General features: G+C 35.8%; 1 protein-coding gene across 6 annotated transcripts in view; it reads left to right on the plus strand.

Moving 5' to 3' along the window:
* ZFC3H1 (zinc finger C3H1-type containing) overlaps positions 1-21,043 on the plus strand; it is a 40,372-nt gene extending 19,329 nt beyond the window's left edge. For 5 of the 6 annotated variants that reach the window (XM_063396457.1, XM_063396458.1, XM_063396460.1 and 2 more), the window contains exons 15-35: positions 359-907; positions 991-1,100; positions 2,086-2,217; positions 3,101-3,222; positions 3,737-3,838; positions 4,198-4,314; positions 5,201-5,372; positions 7,152-7,338; positions 7,760-7,951; positions 9,652-9,889; positions 10,985-11,090; positions 11,174-11,372; positions 11,865-11,959; positions 12,202-12,312; positions 14,588-14,692; positions 14,789-14,954; positions 15,627-15,727; positions 16,848-16,949; positions 17,547-17,586; positions 20,010-20,072; positions 20,198-21,043. In XM_063396457.1, coding sequence (XP_063252527.1) covers positions 359-907; positions 991-1,100; positions 2,086-2,217; positions 3,101-3,222; positions 3,737-3,838; positions 4,198-4,314; positions 5,201-5,372; positions 7,152-7,338; positions 7,760-7,951; positions 9,652-9,889; positions 10,985-11,090; positions 11,174-11,372; positions 11,865-11,959; positions 12,202-12,312; positions 14,588-14,692; positions 14,789-14,954; positions 15,627-15,727; positions 16,848-16,949; positions 17,547-17,586; positions 20,010-20,072; positions 20,198-20,335 — 3,147 coding nt within the window. In that variant the 3' untranslated portion in view covers positions 20,336-21,043. Of the gene's footprint in view, positions 1-358; positions 908-990; positions 1,101-2,085; positions 2,218-3,100; positions 3,223-3,736; positions 3,839-4,197; positions 4,315-5,200; positions 5,373-7,151; positions 7,339-7,759; positions 7,952-9,651; positions 9,890-10,984; positions 11,091-11,173; positions 11,373-11,864; positions 11,960-12,201; positions 12,313-14,587; positions 14,693-14,788; positions 14,955-15,626; positions 15,728-16,326; positions 16,498-16,847; positions 17,587-20,009; positions 20,073-20,197 lie in introns of those variants that run through there. The other variant, XM_063396462.1, reaches the window with a different exon arrangement.
* The last annotated feature ends 348 nt before the right edge of the window (positions 21,044-21,391 follow it).

Genomic DNA, 21,391 nt, shown 5'->3' on the forward strand with positions numbered 1-21,391 from the left:
TGATACCGTTTTGAAAAAAAATAATTACAACAACAAGGCTGAAATATTTTTCTAGATTTTAGTGCTCATACTCCCAGCAACACTGTACTTGTTTTATAGCTCAACTTTTTACTGGGGCCAGAACTTCTGTTGAAGCCCTGTACATGATGTAGGATAATTTTTATTCCAGAACCTGCAAATCTGCCACTTGAATTGTAGTAAACTTTTGTTGTTTTCCTGCTGTTCGTTGAAATCTTTGGGCAAGAGTTTGAAATGTTTATAAAAACTCCTGAATGAAATGTTTTGCCTATGTTTTTCCCTCCTGTTGATAGATCAGTAGATGAGAAAATTGAAGTTAAGAGAATTTTTTTCTTTACAGCCAAGCAAAATGTTAAAATTGGAGACCTCCCCTGCGTCAAGTCCAAAAAAGCCTTCAGCAGAACTGATTGCACTAGAGAAAAAACGACTGCAGCAACTGGAGTATGAATATGCTCTAAAGATTCAGAAGTTGAAGGAGGCCCGTGCACTTCAAACCAAGGAACAGTCAAATACTACACCTCATGTAGAGGAGGAATCTGAATTTGCATTACCTCAGCCATCGCTTCATGATCTTACACAGGACAAATTGACTTTGGACAGTGAAGAAAATTACTTTGATGATGAAGTTTTGTCTAATTCAAACAGAGAACGAAGGAGATCTTTCAGAGAATCTAATTCTTTTACTAAGCCCAATCTTAAACACATGGACACTCCAAAACAAGAAACTATAAACAAACTTTCTAAAAAGGCTTCAGAGGAGCCTGAGCTGTTCCTTGGATTGAATATTGATGAACTGAAAAAACTTCATGCTAAAGCTGACAGCTTGAAAGAACTGCTAATGAAAAGTACTGCCTCTATTGTGCCTAAAGAAGATCTCTTGTGTGGTCAGGTAAATGTTTTACAGCTAAATTTGAAGCTTGTCTTTATTAGGTGGTATTGCAACTGCTGTGTATCTGTTTATTTGTTTCGTAGGAAATTTCAGTGGACATGGATTTTTTTACATCACAAAGTAAACAAGCTGAAGTGAAACCATTTCCATTTGGACCATATCGTAGTCCTCTTCTACTGTTTAAATCCTACAGGTATGGAGACTGTAGCAGCTCTTTGACTTATGCTTATGTATTCTTGTTCAAATGTTCTTCAGTGCTCTTCCTTGTTACCCAGGCATGTAAAGAAAGACAAGTCCTGGTGAGAAACTTGACTATCCCTAAACAATAATGTCTGGTTTAGGGAGTCTAATGATTTTATTCAGTCTTTTTTTCTGCTGTGCATATGTCACTTGGTTTTGTGCAATAGGCTGCATTTACATTGTATTGCATGTTGTTTGATACAGCTAAACTAAAAAAGTGGTTAAGCATTTGAAAACAGGATTTTTCTATCTAGCACGAAGCAATGTAAATCCAAAAAGCATATTTCAATTATGCAGTCTTTGAATTTGGCTGGGATTTACATTATTTGAGTCAAAATTGGCTGATGGAGGATGCTATCTTTACAGGAGTACTCATTTTAACTTGTAGGTTATGATGTCAATTCATGAAGAAGCTAGAAATCCCAAAACTGATGCAGTCAAACTTCAGCTAAAGATTTAAAACAAGTGTTAGTCTGCTGAACTACGACTGGTTTTGTTTGTGTATACATTCTAAGGCTGATATGTTTGGGTTATTTTTCCCCACTATTTCTTCAAGTTAATCTTTACAGTTCTCTTCGCAATTCTATTTGATGTTGGTCTTAATGCTGATTAGAGCATGAGATTCTATATAAACTACTGAAATGCCCTTTCAGTAGTTTGCTTTCCATATTAGGTTTTTACTACACTTCTTGTTTCATATTAATGAAATTCTGCACCTAAAGGAGAAGAGAATGCTAGAGGAAAACTTAATTAGGTTGAGAAGTATTCATTTGCTCCCTTCCTGTCGCTCCTTTTTTTCACCTTATTCTTAGCCTGTAGGTTAATGATGCTTTTGGGTTAGTAGCAGGGTTTTGAAAACAATGAGATTTAATACAGAGAGTGATTTTTTAATTACAGTTTTTAGAAAACTGATACAATAATTTGCTGTTTCATTTTAGATTTAGTCCTTATTTTCGTACCAAGGAAAAGCTGTACCTCAGTTCAATCACGTACAGCAATATGATTGAGCCAAAACAGTGTTTCTGCCGCTTTGATTTAACAGGCACGTGTAATGATGATGACTGTCAGTGGTAAGTTCTTTTTCACTTTCTTGGCTTAAACTAAACCTCTCTTCTAGATGTCTGACTCTGAGTCTGAAATAAGTATGGTTTTCTTTTCTTTGGAAGATCTGGATATGTGATCCTATGCACAAGTTCCAGACAAGATTATTTTTAATATTCTATTACAGGTACTTAGTTGGGAGAAACCCCTTTCATCTAAGCCATGAAGAAAGAGGAGGCTCTTTAGATGTAAACTCAGAGAAATAGTATGGCCCGATAGGGAATATTTTGCATTTTTCTAGTAATTCAAATGGAACTGGTTACATAAAACTTGAGCATAATGTCAACTCATTGCAGAACCTCACATAGTGGTTGATACTGTTAAGCACACTTGATATGAAAAATGTATACCAAATAAATGATTAAATAAAAAATAATGATATTGTAGTGTAATTCTAGTTTCCTGTATAAGTACTGGCTAAGTTTGTTTCTTTAGAGGCTGGTGTTAAATTCTATTAAAAAATAATTTGTTTACTAATGTTGTGCAGTATATTTAAAAATGGATGTGAATTGATTAGGAATAAACTCAATATGGAAACCTAACTACTGGTAAAATAGGGGTGAACTTTATTCTGGGTAAGCTTTTAGCTGTTGCCATCAGGCCACTGATTGACTCTTTAAGATACGAAGATACCTAATTTCTGTAATTACCTTATTTGAGCTGGAAAGTTCTATATACTGTGATGTAGGCTTAAGTTTAGAAAAGGCACAGATATATTTAACCAAGTTTCAATGTAAACAATAGTTTTTCTGTGGATATTGTTTTCTTTATGCCTCATCCAAGTGTATACTAAGACTTTCTTAATATTTTGTTGCTATGATACATGTATTAATTCTCATTTATTTGTTTTAGGCAGCACATGAAAGATTGCACTCTTAGCCGTAAGCAGCTCTTTCAGGATATTCTGTCTTACAATTTAGAACTGATTGGCTGTTCAGAAAAAAGCACTGATGAGGAAATCAGCGCTGCCACAGGTTATTATGAGTCTTTTGTTCTCCTTTGTATCTAAAAATTAATTTCTGAAGGGAATGGGTTTCATTAAAAGCTCTAGGTGCAAGGACTCTGATGTAAAGCAGTATATAAGATACAGCTAAATGAAGTTTCTTCAGTAGTCTATTTCAGTCCTTTGCAGTGGGTGTCTGATCTGAGGAACATTTCACTCAAAAAAAAAATACTGCTGGGATTCAGGGTGTTGGGGAGCAGTGAGCATGGAATCTTTACCTCTCTCCCTTCTCAGTTCTTTCTGTAACTGCTGGACTGACCTGTTTCAGTGGAGATGGAGTTTTATAACAATGCCTTTGCCATATAGGAAGGTTGCCAAGCAGAACTTCCTTCTTTTTCATTTCTTTGTGCTAGTGTGTTAAATCACTGTGCCTCCTAAAGCAGTCATATTTCATAAATTTATCATAGATTATGTTAAATTGCAGTTAAGTTACTTAACTGTTTTAATCTATATGCTTACCTATGCTGCACATAATCTTGTTTCAGAAAAATATGTTGAAAAGCTTTTTGGTATAAACCGAGATCGTATGTCAGTGGATCAGATGGCTGTTCTTCTGGCCAGCAACGTCAATGAGAGTAAAAGTCACAGTAAGTAACTTGGTAGATTAAATATAATATATATCAACTTAAAAAAAATATGTAAGTACCTTGATGATTTTGTAAACCAAGAATGTATATTCATATCTTTTGTTTATCTCAGTATTATAAATTCTGATTATGTTAAAATGAAGTCAGCAGAGTTTAAGGCAATAATACAATAGTTTTGGAGTTCCATTTGTAGAATTTATTTATGCACTCAAGCACAATAAATTTTAGGTAAGTATTATTGAGATTTAGTGAACTTCTGTTGAATTCACAGAATCTTTTTATCTAAAATACTTATTAAGAAAAAATATTTTACTCTTGAATACACAAAAGTGAAAGAATTTTTACTACTTTGTTTACAGCACCTCCACATACAACTTGGAAAGAGAAAAGGAAATGGAGACCAAAGTACTGGAGAAAACCTCTGTTAGATAGTAGCAGCAGTGAAGAAGAACAGTTTGTTGGACCTATTAAATATGGTAATCTGGATGTGTGGCACTCTTTAATGAGTACTGGAGGAAAAATCCTACCCACCTCTTTCTACCACTTGATTTTTCATGTGCTTCTTGAGAAAACCAGTGCTTTTAATAGTTTTGTTGACTTCATGCTTCCTGTATGCAAACTTCATTTTGCATAAATTTTTGGGTAAAAGTTGACCTACACTTGTAATTCTACTAGATTTTTTTCTTTAATGTGACTGGAAATTAGAATGGAATTTCTAATTTACCTCTTGTTAAAAGGAGCATAAGGAACTGTTTGCCTGGAATGTTTCAGCCTTGCCCATACACAATTAGTATTTTTAAAAAATTGTGCTTTCCTTCAGCAGCCCTGCTTTCTCCTTCCCCCTCCTCCTGAACTTTAAATAATAAAACATCAGTGTTCAGTTACCTTAATTTGTACAGAGTTAGTGTTTGGTGTGAGGTCAGGAGTTAAAAAAAGCTGTGATTAAGCAGCATTTGGGACTTGAAAGCTGCTAGAGCATCAGTAACCAGACAGCGTTTCACATGTGACTTGCAAGTAGGAGCTTCAGGATTTGTTAGCAAATCTCCAGAAAGGATTCTTTGAGACTCAGAAGTGAGATAATTTTTTCTTTGTCAAATGTGTCTAGTTCTTAATGCTGCCTGATGAACTGCCTTAGTTGGTGTCCGTTGATCAAGGCAGCCTTTACTGCTAATCCCTTCATTACTTCACATTTGAAATATAACCAGTTTGCTACAGGCAATACAGTTTGAAGGTTTTAGTTCTGATCAGTGGGTGTACTTGAAATATGTGCCACTTCTTGTGAGAGTTACAGGTCACTACTGTTTTAAAAAGGAATTTTTCTTTTTTAAAAAACTTGTGTATTATTTACAACTCATCCCACAGAACATAAAAAAAGAGTTCCAGTGCTTGATACTGTGGTGACTCCAGATGATGTCCGGTATTTTACAAGTGAGACTGATGACATTTCCAACTTGGAAGCAAGTGTCCAAGAAAACCCCTGTGATGTACAGCTTTGGATTAAACTTGCATATAAATACTTGAATCAAAATGAAGGGTATGTCTGCTACATTTGAGACCTTGCTACATTTGCCCTTGCTGTTACGATCATGTTTCCTTTTTGATGTGAAAGAACTTCCTTCAGCAATGCCACAAATAATTCATTACTTTCAAGCAGGTTAAAAAATAGATCAGATTATATTTCCTACTGTATTTAGTACAGTATATGAGTAATAAATTACACTGACAGTTTATCTTTGGGTAGATTCTGATTCAGAATGAAGTTGATGGAAAGTAGTGTGGGAGAAATCATTGTTCATGTTTGAAAGTGCTCTGTGTAACATTACAGTGGAATGTTGCACTTCCAACAGTAAAAGTGGACCAATGAACTCAAATCATTCTCCTCTACAGAGTGAATGGTTGGAATAATGTTTGGAATTACTTTCATCAGCAAACTTTCTTATAAGTACAGTTCTGCTAGTTGGTTTTATCCCTGTAGAAATCATCCTGTTGAGCACTTCATTTCTTATTTTGTGGTTTTGTTTTTTTTTTTTTTAACTTTGGTTTCCTAAGTTTGTCTAGCTTCTCTTCCTTAAAATTATGCTTCAGGATACTGTGTTTCTATTAACAATCAGATCATTGCAGTAAGAATTCTATATGATTGTTTTATCCATTATGATGATTGACTTCAGTTTTAATAGTGAGGTACAGTTGGGCAACTGTAGCAGGAAGCAAGGGAAATGGAGAGGAACAGCTCTACTTTAAGTGCCTTGTTTAAACTGTGGGTAATGGAAAATGTAGGAAAAGATCAGTTTAACTGTATCAGTAGGTGCCTGAACAACAGAAGGGGTAGAACTGGAAAGGCCAGTAATCAAAGTGTTGCCAGCAACTGGCAGCATGAGAAGAGCATGCCTTCTAAATATATGTGTACTTGGAAAACAACCAAGAAAAGATGGGAGAAAACCTAGTGGAAGATAAGCATCCTTTTGTTAAAACAGCCACCTCTCCCATTCCTGCTTCCTCAGTACGCTGAAGAAATTTGACTGCTGTAGTAGGTGACAGTAGTGGAATTGGGAAAGCTTCAGACTTACGCATGATTAACTGTGTTAGGGATGTGTTTTGAGACTTGGGTATTTCTTCTCATAAATGTCCATGCAAAATAATTGCTAAAGATGTTTTCAGAATAAGTGGGACCTCAGAAGCAGTCTGTTGTTTTATGGAAGATGTATTTATGAATTAAAGCTCGGCTCTATGGTTTGCCATATAGTCAGTCATTTCAGCTAATCTTATATTACTTGGTGGTTATCATGTCACAATTTGTTATTTCAAAAAAAAAATTCATTTTTTAATGTCTTAGAGACAGAACCTGTATGATATGCTGAAATAAAGGCTTATATTTAATGACTGTAGAAAGTAAATTAAATACTTAACAAAAATATGGCTTACTTTACTACACCTTTAAAATATCTACTTAAGTTCTTAAAGCCTTTATGATGTAAATGTTTTTATATCCTTGCAGCTTGAGAACTGTGCTTACAGATCAATCTTACCCATTTTCAATTAATTTGCACTCTTTTATTTGAATTTGCAATCTTCATGGAATACTTTTTTCTGTGCACTATGATAATTGTACCTGATAACCTCTGAAGGCTGAAAACTTGCTGAAGCTTTGAAACCTTCATAGTAAAGGACAAGTTATATAAAAAATGATGACCTACTGTGTGTACAGTAGACTTCTATTCTAATTAAAACCATCTCTTTTCATATTTGATACTGTGTAAGTCATAATACCAACACAGTTGATGTGAGTGTTTTTTTCAATATTTAATTTTTACAGCTCATCATCTGAGTGTTTAGATTCTACTTTGAATGTTTTGGCTCGAGCCCTTGAGAACAACAAAGAAAATCCTGAAATTTGGTGTCATTACCTCAGACTTTTCTCAAAAAGAGGAACCAAGGAGGAGATACAGGAAATGTGTGAAACAGCAGTGGAATATGCTCCCTCTTACCAAATCTGGTGGACAGTAAGTAAAAATTTCTAAGTATATATGAAATGTTCCTGTGTGTTTTCTACTGTATAGAGTCAGCATGTGTGACAGGGAAAGTGTCAAGTAAAAAACACTATAGCCTTTTGAAAACTCAAAGTTGAAAATGAAACTGCTCAAGTGCTTGCAGGTTATCTGTAGAAATCATTGGTTTTCCTCAGGTAGTAAGAGTTATTTAAAATCAATATGTTACATTGAATGCAAAATTTGTGTGTTCTTGTACATATTAAAAGTGGTATCTTTTGAGGTTTCACATGAAAATTTGGTGATGGAAGGAAACACAGTTCATAAGATAGCAAAAGACATTATTTGAAGTTTGTGATCTGTGTGATTTCTAAACTTTAACCTAGAAGCTTTACTTGTATTGTGATTGTTGTTACTGTGATTTATTTCTCTCTAGTTTCTGAATTTGGAGAATTCCTTTGATGGAAAAGACTATGTATGTGGAAGGATGCTTCAGTTCCTAATGCAAGTGACAGGAGGCGGAGAAAACCCAAATCTTGTTTCCTTTCAGTTGCTGGAGACTCTCCTCTACAGGGTTCATTTAAGCCTGTTTACAGGAAGACATCAGAACGCCCTTGTTCTGCTGCAGGTAAATTCCAAGTTACCACCCCAGGAATGTTTTAATAGCTTCACCTTTTTATTGCGTGTGACTGTGGTAGGTTCAACTTTAGTGGAACTGTGCCTTCCATTAGGAGAATTTCTTCAATAAATAGAGGCCTCTGAGCTATGATGCCATTGTAAAAGCTGGATATACCTTTGGGGGTTTTGTTGTCTACTTTTTTTGTTTGTGTAGCTAATAGCCTAGACTACAATGTCTCAATAATTCCCAGGGAGATACTAGAAATCAAAAAATAAAGTAAACCATAGATCAGGTTTTTGCAGTGAAAAGCCTGTGAGTATTCGCTTAGGTATTCAAAATTGCTACAAAAATTATCAAACCAGTAGTTCTTGGGGTAGAACAAAGAAGTTATCTAACAGTATTGCCCTGCTCTCAAATTTGGAGACTGTTAAATTAGATTTTATTGCTCCTATCAACTCTGAAGTTATTGAGTTATCTCAGGCCAGAACTATGATTGTAGAAGTAATTTAGGTGACTGTTAAATGTTGGGTAGGTGATAAAAGTGGTGGCTGAGGGTGAGAAATGGACATCACCCTGTCCCAAAGTGGGAGCTCTGGCCTTTCAGTTGCAGGTTGTTCTATTCCTGCAACCAGATGCCTCCTGTTGCTTGCTGCAGCCTGTCATTGCTCTCAGACAGAGTTTGAGAACCTCAGGCTTTTGTCTGGCTCCAGTTTGAATGGGAAAGCACAATGCTGTGCTGGCTTTCCCCAGATGTACTGACAAATGTCACTCTGAATGAATAAAAAGAATAGAGGGAGAAGAAACTGTGTCAAATCAACATGGAAATCCAGTGAGAGAATCCAGGGAGAGTAATACTGGTTGATTACCCTTACCTTTCTGAAAAGCATCATCACAAAGCCAAACTTTTTTTTCCCCAAGTGATTCTGAAATGTGTAGTTCAAAAGAATGACTTGGGAAGAGATTATTTAATCATATTTCAGAGAAAATAATTTCAAATAATTTCAGAGTAAATAGCAGTGTGTGTTGGAAAACTTGAAAGCAATTTCAGAGTATTTTGTGGAGTGAGTAAGTGAAATGCTTTCAAAACACCACTTTTCACCAACTTCAGGACATGTGTCCTGCTGAATTTTTTATAAATTTGTAAGTATATTCATTCTCTTAAAAAAATGCATTGTTTGATCATACTGTGTTTTCCAGAAAAATATTGGCACATCACTAGTCATGAGGTTTTGTTGTGTTTTAGAAGGAATTTCAGATTTTATTTAATTGCGTGCTCTAATTATTTTATTTGGGATCTGCTAGTTTAACTGGACTGTTCTATCTTTGCATACGACTGGTAGAAAAATTTGAAATAGTGTCTTTGTTCTCAGTAAGGTTTCCACAACATTTTTAAAAACACGTCTAGAGATGGTGGCCCTTTCAGTAGACTTGAATAGGTGTAACTTAATAGTTTTATAACTAGAATTTAATAAATAAAAACCCCAAGCCAAACAAACTACCTCAAATACACAAAACCTAGTAGGATAGAGTAAGTTGAATCCAGGTTGTAGATGAGTTGTATCTAGAGCTACTGTGTTAGTTCTATGGAACTGGGAGTATTCTCTCTGGAAGTTTTGAGAATATTAAAACCTACTCTACCTGTTTTCCTTTCCCATTCTTAAGTCTTAAAGACTTTGTGGTTAAAATGTAATTTCTTTTAACCTTTACAGAATGCTTTAAAATCAGGAAATGAAAAGATAATATCAGAACACCTTACTGCAAGTGACCGCTGCTTGGCTTGGCTGGCTTACATACATCTAATTGAATTTGGTGTTCTCCCAGACAAGTTCTATGATCCAGCTAATGTCAGTCCTTCAAGGATTGTGCACAAAGAGCCATTTTTAATACCATGGCAGACAGTTCAAGATGTGAAAACTGATCCTGATACACTTCTAGCTATGTTTGAAGGTAAGATTAAGGTGGTAAATATTTAATACATTCTTCACACATTGTAGTTAATGAACTACTGTTCAGCTTCAGAATTTCAAGGCAGTGCTGATGACTTCTAATCCATTGAATGTGTTTTGCTTTGAACAGAACAGGAAATCCACGTTCTTGGGTGCTTAACCAACACACTGTGTTTTTCATCTGTGGTTTTAACCCACAGCTTTATCTTGGTAGAATATGGTAGTTCAGAGAAACAATCACAAGCCACTGATTGGTCTTTATGACATTGCTAGTTGTCTTGTGCTTATGCAAGCAGGAAGCCAAGCTTCAGCCATCATTCTTTCTTACCCTTTCTCCCCTCAGTAGGATATGTTTATTGGAAAGTTACTTTCCTGGAATATTAGTGTATTTCCTTAAAAGAGGCAGAACAATGCACGTGCTTATCTTAATTCACAGTTTAAGTAAATTGAATACATTTTTTAAAATGTAAAATGAAAATGTTAGAAGAAATCGAGTTTTTAGCTTATGGTCGTGCGGCCAGAGGTAGACTTCATAGTAGCAGACAAATGCTGTTAATATAGTATTTATAAATGTCAGTATTTGGTGGTTAGCCAGCAGCAGTATTGAGTTGCCACTGAGAAAATACCTATGCTGCTGGTGGTAGCACGGTGTTGAAATACTCAAGGGTCAATGGAGTAGCCCAGCTGTGTGAGTGAAGGCTATTATAGCTAGCTATTGTAATGAGTGTTCTTTGTTGGATAACTTTCTGTTATGCTGAGGAGAAAAAGAATATCCTATATTAGCTTTTGCCTCAACAGCTTTCAGCAGCTATGCTGAAAATCCTGGAATGTGATTTTAAATCTAGGGATATGCTTCTGTCTGTAACATTGCTTTAATGTTTCATTGGTAGGATGTTTCCTATTTTTAGAATGAGTAAGAGATGAAACTGAAAGATTTGTCTTTGTACTGTACTGTGGTGATAAGTAAAGAGAGCTTTTCCAAAGGTGATCATTATTTGTAGTAATTTGCAAAAACAGCATTCTCAGAAGTATCTGTTCATGTAATTTTGACATTATTTGAGGTGTAAAGGCTTTGTTTTTTACTTTGGTTTTGAAGATGCAGTCAAGACATGCACTGATGAAAGCCTTGAGGCTGACAAAAGAATAGCTATCTGCTTTCCTCTCTACAGAAACATGATAGCTTTGCTGAAACTTCTTGAAAGGTAAGTTGTTTGAAGACATTCTTCACTGGAGTACTCAATTTTTTTTTTTTTTTTGTTAAACTTAATCTTTACTTTTCTTTAAGGTGGGAGTCTGCTGCAGAACTTTGTAGATCTTTATTGGAGCTCTGCCCTAACAACTGTCAGCTCTTGGAGAGTTTGGCCACCTTGTATTTGCAGATGGAGCAGAGCGAAAATGCCCACAAGCTGTGGATTGGAGCTTTTGAGAAGAATCCTCAGAATGCAGAAATTTTTTATCAGTTGTGTAAATTTCTTGTTTCACAGGTAATATTCCACTTCAAAACTTTTTTGCTGGTCTGCTAGCTCTGCAAAGTTTGGGATTAGTGTGTTGTTTAAAAATCTTATCAAATTGATTCAATTTAGTGATATTTTTGTTATGTCTAGTACTCCTTCCTATAAATAGGAAAAGTATAATTGTCAAGACCAGTGGCATGATAAAAGACAATCTTACCAATTACATAAAATCATAGATTTATAATTTGGGTTGTTCTAATTCAGTGTTAATAATATCCTTAAGCAAAAATAACAGAAAGTAAAAATATGCCCTGTAATATTTTTTTCTTCTTTCTACTGCTGACTGCCTCATTTAAACTTCATTAGATGAAGTTTAAACGGAGAGAATGAAGACAGTGGAGCATTGCAGAGACAGACATACCACTTGCTATTTATTTTGCTTAAATTAGTTTTACCATATTCAGATTGATGTTTGATTTTAATCTTTTTCATTTTTAATAAAAAACCCAAACAACAAAACAGGAAAGGTCAAGCAGTATTCTTCCACTGTTGCAAGATTTCGTGGCAGCTTTCTTTGAGAATACATGCCAACAGCATGGTCCCATGGATCTCTTAAGGTATGTTTAGAATAATTTAATTGAAATCTTGGCAGTATTGGCATTTTCTTGAATTACATGATAATCTAGAACTTTTGAACTCTGTTTTTTAGCATGGCGTGTTTTGCCAAAACTTCAGTGAATGGTGATTTGGTATAAGGTTTACACTTGTTTTTGCATAGACATTAATTTATAAAGCCATGAGCTTCTAAAAATAAAACAGCAAGTAAGTTGAATGTCTGGATTGCTTTTTTCTCTTGCAGATATCTCTTGAATTTTCCAATGCCCATTGAATTTACTTCACCTCTCTATAAAGAACATCTTACAGATGATGTTGTTAACCAGCAAATCCCGTATCTGTGGCAGATCTACTGGTGAGGTTTTCCCAGGAATTTCTGAGAAACAGCTGTTGTGTCTGAGTAAATTGCATTTTCAAAAGCAGAGTATTCATTACTTGCCTAAGGGTGTAACACTTTGGATTTTCTGAAGAAATGATTGGTCAGTCCTTAGAGAACCTATTGGCTTGCTGCACAGTGGAGATAATTTTATGAAACTGAGTTGCATGTCAACTTAATTTTTCCACTTGAGAAATCTTTCAGAAATTCTGACCTCTGGAAATGGTAATAGGTGTGTTCAGTATCAAAATTTTTTGTTTTACTTTTGTTTTAGGTTGCTGCTATTAGTACTGTTTTTCTTTCTCTTGGCTTTCAGTTGTCTCCCTTTTATTTTACAATAGTTTTACATTACAAAAGTTTCCCTTCTGTTTGTTCTGATCTCCCTAGCTCCTTGACCCATTGTTTCAGCTATTCATGGATAAACTCCACAGCAAAGTCATGCAGGAGGGTGACCTATTCCTCTGGAAGAGGTTGTAAAGGAACATGTCTTTGTCATGTGTACACAAACTTTTTTGCTTTTTTTTCTATTTCTTCCATCATTTCTTTTGATAGCAGTATACAGGATTGCCAGACACCACATTATTAGCCATCTGTAACTTACAGTAGTTATTTAACTGTGGTTACTGAGGTGCTGTCTTAGGCTGTTTAAGAAGTTTACCATTTCATGATCTGGGTTTGACAGTCTTCACAAGTAGCTACTTGGCTTTTCAAATAAGTGAAAGGGCAAGGATGATACTGCTTCACATACTGAGTGAGGACTCCTCAGAACTCCTTCAACACTGTTGCTTATTCTTTTTAATTGGTGGATGACTTACAGGTAAAATGTATGGTTCTAAAGAAAATTTGATCTAAATCTTATATAAAGATTATCTTTATGGGGTGGGGGTTTTTTGTGTTGTCTATTATCACCAACTTAAATACCTCAAAAATTTTTTTAACAAAATATCTCTTGACAAGCTCAGTTTTGGGTTTGGCACTTACACAGTAGAAGTATTATTACAAAGACACTTGAGGTCACTATTTAGTCATAAGGTACCCTGACATAAGCTTAGATTCTCATGTATTTTAATACCTGCTTCTAAGAAGGAAAGTAAGAGTTCTTGGAATAAGTACCTACATTATTTTCAGAGCTAATAATTGAGTGTTTCTCTGTTTGAGTTTTGATGTAGTAAGTGTCTAGGTACCTGGGCCTGTGTATCTGTATTTCCTTTCTTCAGGTATAGAGGACAAAAGACATAAAAGTTCACTTTTACCAGTTGAAAATAGATTGAAATCAGCAAAGCTTTAAAGGTCTTGTGGCAATGTTTTTACTTGGAAAGATCATTGGTGTGTGCACTATTTTAGAAAGAGGAGCAAAAAGGTGATTTAGTTCATAATTCCTGGGGAGAGCAGGAGTAGAATCAGCCACTGATTATGTGACTTTAGTCTGGAGGGTTCTGTAGCAAGGTCAGTCCTATCTTTATGTGTTTCTGTATACTCCTCCTTTATGAGGCTGTTTCCCCTCATTTCCCCCCACATTCCCCTCAAAATCGTGATTCCCCCCCTCATTACTTACTGAAAGTTTTACCTTTTTTTCATTGTTACATTACACTTTGAAATAGGGAGTTTTCACTGTGTCTTGATCTAAGAATGTGTCTGCTCCTGTCTTTGATAAGCTCTTGTGTGTTGGTCCAACTGTATGTTTCTTTGAGAAGCTGTTGATCAAAATTAAGGGAGGATTTTTTGACCTTTCTTATCAGTTTTCTTTTTCCTCTGACACAATCAGAGGAAATCAGAGGAAAGCAGTGTTTCTGCACCAGATCCGGTAATATTTGTTTCAAAATCCTAACTTTGTTGCCAGAGAGTGATATTATTTCTCAAGTGGCTTTACTTGGACATCAAAATGTATTGTCTTGGAGCTTTCCTAAGCTAAACTCAAGACTTGTCTCCATTCTGTAGCAGTTAAAGCATTCCTATTAAAAGGATTAGTAGAGGGTACTTCACAAGAGTAGAAGACAGTTTGTAATATTTCATTTATTTCTAAGGATTGCATTTTAAACTTCATGGTTGTTTTATTATTCCTTGTTACCTGGTTTTGAGACTTACCCATTCTAATAAATTGACTGATAAATCAGTCCATAATACTGTTAAATGGCAAACACTGGGGTTTTTTTCTTGCATCTGAGAATGGGAAATTCTTAATTGTGTCTTACTGTTAATGTGTAATTACATGTATTTATGACAAACAGCAGTTTTTATCTTCTTATATAAACAGTTTGTGCCAGTCTCTTCATGCAAGTGTTGGCGAAGCACTGGATGCTTATGAAGCAGCTCTGGGGGCAGTGATGCAGCAGGAAACTGTTCAGAACATTTGGTTGGAGTAAGTTCTTAAGGGAAGAAAGTTAATTAATCTCAGCTAGTAAGTGAACAGTACCAGAACCATCTTTTTTCTTTTCTTTTTTTTTTTCCCTTCCAGTTACCTTGTTTTTCTCAATAGCAAAGTTGTTGAATCCACCAACAAAGTTCAAGAATTCAAGCTTTTTACTGATCTAGTGAACAGATGTCTGGTGACAGTCCCCACACGATACCCAATTCCATTTAGTACTGCTGATTATTGGACCAATTACGAGTTTCATAATAAGGTAAAAATGTGTCTGTGGACAGTTTTAGTTAAACAAAGAGGCTGATGACCTGTTAGCAGGTATCTATATTCTGTTTGTTCAAGTACAGCACCAGTATATGAACACTGAGAGCTAGAAGAAGGAAGTGAGCAGAAGAGTATCTAGCAGTGACCTTTTCAAATAAAGGTCTTGTAATGCAAAGAGAAATCTTACAACATGATAATGATTTTTTTTTTCCTAGAGAAAATAGGAAAGGGAAGGAAGATGTACATGTCTTGTGTAACCTCTTGTATGGTTACACAAGAGGGGTCTGCAGAGCTGTCCCACTGGTGGATGGAAACAGTTCTTTCTGATCATAGAAATTATAATGGTTGAGAAACAGAAGAAATAAAGTAGGAGGAAAAAGTTGATTATTTAGACAGAATAAAGCTTATAGAAATCTTGGATCTCATTTTGGTAACAAACAGTGCATTAATCTTTATACACTGAATGTAGGCTAGAAGGACTAAAGTAGGTGATGCTAGCAACTTGACACTGAATTCATATTACACAAATTGATTTCTGTACCCTTGAGAGATAAAGTCTGAAGGTGGCAACTCATTTTAGTCATAGTGTTCATAGTTTGTCATACCATTATTCTTAGCAAAAGAAGACCTATAAAGTGGATTAATGTTTATAATTCAAATTCTGCAGGTAATTCTTTTTTATTTGAGCTGCATTCCAAAATCTCAGCATTCCAAAACCTTGGAACGGTTTTGTTCTACCATGCCTACTAATCCTGGACTTGCACTGAGGTACGTAAAAATACTTTCAATTAAGGGCAAGCGGTTAACATGACTATTGTTTTTTGTGCAAGATATGCATGGTTTACTTTCTTCTACAGAAGTAAAACTGTTCCCCTATTATTGCATGTTGCTTGAGGCACATTGTGCCTTCTGACATCATCTCAATCTGAGTTTAGACAATGTTCTGTTCTGTCTACAGACAGGTTATAATTATACAGAAATTAACTCTGCATTGTACATGATGACTACAAATGGTCAAAATTTCAAGTGGGTAGAGAAGCATCAGATACATATTAAAATCTTGTTGTTACTTGATGATCTATTGCAAGTATAGTTCCAGAACAGATAAAAATAGATCTACCAGTGTATAACAGTGCTAGCTTAAGGCCTAACTTGACATCTATTTAGTAATGATAAAGCATAATTTAAAGGAAATCTGATGGGAAAGAACCAGTTGCTGTAAGCATTGCACTGGCTCTTACTTGAACATTATTTCAAAATGTGCTCTGCCAGGATTAGAGTCCACGTTTTGTTGTGTTCAGGTGCACTGAATGCATGAATATTTGAGTAGTATTGAAAAGTCCCAAAACACTGTTCATCATCAACAGTGACCCCAAAGAACTCAAAGCAAGGCTCATGAGTGGTTGTGGGCATGGGGAGAGTGTGACACAGCCGCCTTTGGCACATGAAGTTGAATGGCTTCATTTTAAACCAAGTTGCGATTCTGTCTAGATGGAACTTGCAGCTCCCTTAGACAATGTTGATACTGCATGAAATGGGTGAGCAGAACTGACTGAACAGTATCCTTAGCCCCATTACTGTAAAACTAATTTGTCTATTTTCAAATGTGCAGTTACCTTGTGCATGCAAAAAGTGAATCCTCTTGTAATATGCCAAGATCATGTTTTCTCTCTGATTTCACACTTCTTAGTTATTCTCTGAAAGTGTATCTTGTTTTGTTCTGAGAGCATGATCAATATTGTATATGGTGGCTTGGGCTTTTTCCTACTTGCAGCTCTTGACTCAGATTAGGTATAATATATTTTGTGTAACGTGTTTGTGTCTTTGGGTAGCTTTTCTGTTCCAAGTGATTAGAGCAGTGTTCCTTTCTCATGAATGCCTTTTGCAGACTGCTTCTGCGATACTGGGAGGAGAGCAATGTTCAGATTTTGAAACTACAAGCCAAGATGTTTACATATAATATCCCAACATGCCTGGCCATCTGGAAAATGTAATGCAACAGTCATACATCTGTTTTCATAGCTATTGCTTTTGTTTGTAAGGTTTACTTCACAAAGGTAAATCTGAAATGTCGTTGCAATTGGGCTTGTACTGGAAGCTTCTCTTTCCTTAGCTTATTATTTAGAGAGTAACTGTTTGTTACAGCAGACAGAGATACTGTCACTTCTTTGGAATGAGAAATGAAATTTCCCTCTTGGGGAAGCTTAAGTGAATGGATATTATGCAGATAAATATGAATGATGTATTTACAAGTTGCCTTTTTAAATTCAATTATTGACTTCTGTCTCCCCCTCTCTACCCCTCCCCTTTATATATCACAATAGCAGTATTCTCCATTATCCAGTGATGCTGAACTGATCTTTTTCTTCAGTGTTTGTTCATAATGGGGAACCACTGAAATGTCTTGCTCATGTAAGGTTGTTTTTAAAAAATGGCTATTTTTTTATCTTTACACAATAGATTAACCTCATTGGAAGTTAGTTTCTTTTCAAGGAATTAGTAATTCCATTCCACAGTCAGTGTTCTGCCATTAATGGCATTTAAAGTAATTCAAGAATAAATGTTTTCATATATTTCTCTTCCTCAGAGCCATTGCTGCCGAATGCTTTCTAATGGGACAAAGAGAAGTAAGTCAACACAGTGTACTAAAATGAGTAATTATGAAATTGTGTAAAACTCCTCATACCTTGGCTCTATCCAAAGCAATGGTAATTTTGTAAATCCAGGATTTCTAGTTAGTTGAAATACTCTAGTTCATAAACACCAAAACGTGCCTCAGGTGTGAGAAATGTTTTTGACAATCGAGGTAGAATGGATTATATAATGAGCGCACGCTCTTTCTGTGTATCTTTCCCGTACCAGGAAGGCTGTATTCTTCTCCCTTTTTTTTTTTATTTTACCTGGAGGAGATTGTTGTATTTTAAGTTCTAGCAGAGGGAAGTGAGACCCATGCTGGAAGGTGCTAATGACTATCTTTACACGTGGACAAGAGAGCTGGAGAAAAACTTTTTGCAAGGGCGTGTCATACTAGGACGAGAGGAAATAGCTTCAGACTGAGAGGAGGTATAGATTGGATATTAGGAAAAACAACTTTACTGTGACGTGGTGAGACATAAACAGATTGTCCAGAGAAGTTGTAGATCACTTCCAGGGATGAGGTTTCTAGGCCATAATGGGTGGGATTTTGAGCAACCTGGTCTAGTTTAGTGGAAGATGTCTCTGCCCACGATAGGGAGTTTATTATCTAGATGATCTGTAAGGTCCCTTCCAACCCAAACCATTCTTTGGTTCTGTGAAGTAGTTGGAAGGGTGGGTCTACCAAACTAGTGTATGGAAAGAGTTTCCATAGTTTCTGACCACACAAAAGACTCCAGTTCCTTTTTTCCAAAAAAAAAATTTAAAAAAAGTTTACTTTTTAGTACTCAGGGTAAGGAAATGTCACTCTGTGTACAAAGACAGAAGAGGTTTGCACAGCAACTGCATCACTTTTCAAACAGAATGATCTTCCTGGTATTGTTGCTGTCACCTTCAAAATACTCTTCCACCTGTGAAAAGGTGCTGTGTATTTGAGGGTGAAGGCTATCACGAGGCCCTGGATTTGTGACTTATTGCTTGCTTGTGATATTTGAGTTACTTCTCCGCTGTATCTGGTTTTGTGTGTCTTATAGTGACTTACTCTTAGCATCCTTGTTTTTTATCAGTGGTATTTCTTCTGAATCAATATTAAAGTTTAACTGATCCATAAAGGGTAGCATGGCTGTTGGTAGACTCACATTTGAAATGTTTTCTTTCCTTTTTTATGGTGTCCTAGAATGTTTAAAAAGAACATCCCCTAAGCAGAATTGCTTGGTTTGTTAGATCAAATAGCTCAAAGTCAGGAGATATCAAAGGCTGGATTGCCTATTCAACCTTAATTCTGTCTCTGTGTTGATGGTTTGGTGTAATCTGTAATTAGTCACAGATCCCTGCTTCAGTCATTGTATTAGATGGACTACATCTTAAGACACTGCCTATAGTAAGGCTGGTGGCTGAAAAGAACTCTGATCTATTTGTTTAGAAAAATACATGTCAAATGCATAAAAAAGAGGGCCCTTAAAGAAAATGAACCAATTAAAATGAAGGCATATGTGAAACATTGTAGCTGGATTACACCCAGAAGAAATCTTGCGGTTTTCTTCTGCAACCACCTCACTAATTATACGGTATGTGGTAAAATCATTTAAGTAGTCACACACAGTGCAGAAAAGTCTCACATGCTTTTGTTGGGGACTTGGTCTGGGATGTAGTGAGCACTTAAAACTGTTTACACAAATCAATGATTGTTCCAGATAACTGAATTTTCTAGTAAACAAGTAGGATATTTGTTTAAAATTGAATTGCGACTCAGATTCTGGACTTCCTGGAGAACCTGTCATTTATTTCCTTTAGAGGTCATGTGAAGGTTTGTTAAAAGAATATGAAAATGGGTACAAGTATTTAAAATGCCAACAAATACCTCCCCTAGTGACTGATTGAAGTTGGGACTTGAGATACCAGTAGTTGAAGGACACTTGAGTAAGTACTAGTATTAAATATTTTGGTCCTCTATTTTGAACAATAAAATGGTAAAACCATTATTTTTGAGAGTTGCAAAGACTCATACTGATTGTTAAAAGCATAGATAGATAGAAGCTGAGGGAAAAAACCCATGAAACAGTTATTTTCATTACAGGATTGTGATGAGATGCAATAAACAAGACTTGAGACTACATATTGAGTGGTGAAAGAGATACTCAGTAAGCCGCTTCATTCCCTGAATATGTTCCATCCTGTGCAATGAATGAGGCAAGAATCTTGTGAAGAAAAATAGCAGGTCCTCATGTAACTAATCATGTTCATACAAGGGTCAGAATTAAGGTCAGACATAAACTTGCCTTTGCTTTTAGTACCAATTTAATGCTTGACTTGAAAACTATTTTAAAAATTATCGCAAGAGATTTTTGTGCTTCAAATAATTAATTCTGAGTGCATGAAATTGTGCTGACTTTTAATACTTGCCTTTATTTTACAGGTCCATCATTTATATCAGAGAGCCCTTCAGAAGTTACCTCTATGTGCAACACTGTGGAAAGATGTAATGTTTTCTCCTTATGATTAAGTTTGAGGTTTCATATAAATTCTCTGCATATCCCATATCCATAGATGTGGTGATGCTCAGGCTCTGGCTAAATCTTATATCTGCTTCCCCATCTCTTTCAGCAACTCTTGTTTGAAGCATCAGGAGGAGGTAAAACTGATAACCTGAGAAAACTAGTTTCCAAGTGCCAAGAGGTTGGAGTCAGCCTAGATGAGCTTTTAAATTTAAACACTTACAGAACAGAAAACAAGAATCACTGAACGCTGGGTATGGTCAGCCATAAGTCCTATAAAATGCCAAAATCAGTTGAATGGTTCTTCAGGCTGATCCATGCCCTAAGATCTGTAAGGCAGATGAGTATTGCTGAGCATATCAAGTCTTCAGCCTGCTTTCCTTGAACCTGGAAACAATTAACATGACCTTCCTCTGGAAACATGAACTCCCTGTCTGGCCTTGCTTCTGGGCCCTGCCAGATTCACATAACGTCATCTACGTAAGTATAGTTAATCAGAATGACAGACTTTATTTTTTTATGTTTTCTTTTTATTTACTGTTTTCTTTGTTTTGCTGTTCCTGATTCACTTGACACTCTCGCTGATGCCTGAGAGATCTGTGTTTGGGATTAATTTACTGGGCTGTGTTTACAGTAAAAAGCAACTAGTCCATTTTGGGTTTTTCCTTTTTTAAACCTTTTTTGAGACTTTTTCATTACAGGATTTAAAACAAAAGCAGCCGCTCTTAAGGAAAGTGTAACTGCCGTGGCCACAAGTATGCTTCTTGCACTTGAAGGCTCTAAGAGGGTTGCTTACTGCCCTTTTCTGCATTGGACTCATGGCAGAGACTATTAAACTTGAAGATTAAAGAAACTTTTGCAAATGCCAGTGCATCAGAACCTAAGAGTGGTCAAATATGTGCAATTTTTTGTAAAGAAATTTTAATTTATAATAAAGTTTAACAGTTTAAAGAAAGATAGTATTTATCTGTGTTGTTTTGGTACTACCTTGCACTATTACACTTGTTTTTACAGAGATATTTTCAATACAAGCCAACCTTAAAAGAAAAATTGATTGTCTTTTGTTATTTTGATCAAGAGATAAGCAATTATGGTTGAGCTGTCTGTTGTGGATATAGAATAACTGTCCCCTTGCCTCAGGTACACAGTTGTTTGTCCCATAACACTATTCCTATCAGTAATACCATTTCAGTAAAGGACAATGCATTTTATGTTGTCCTTCTTGCCATCAGTTAAATGAGGCCCACTTTCCAAAGTTGCTATATGTACACTATAGAGAGAGATGAAATAGGTGCCAAGTCAT

Source organism: Prinia subflava, chromosome 4, assembly GCF_021018805.1.
Source record: "Prinia subflava isolate CZ2003 ecotype Zambia chromosome 4, Cam_Psub_1.2, whole genome shotgun sequence".
NCBI lineage: Eukaryota > Metazoa > Chordata > Aves > Passeriformes > Cisticolidae > Prinia > Prinia subflava.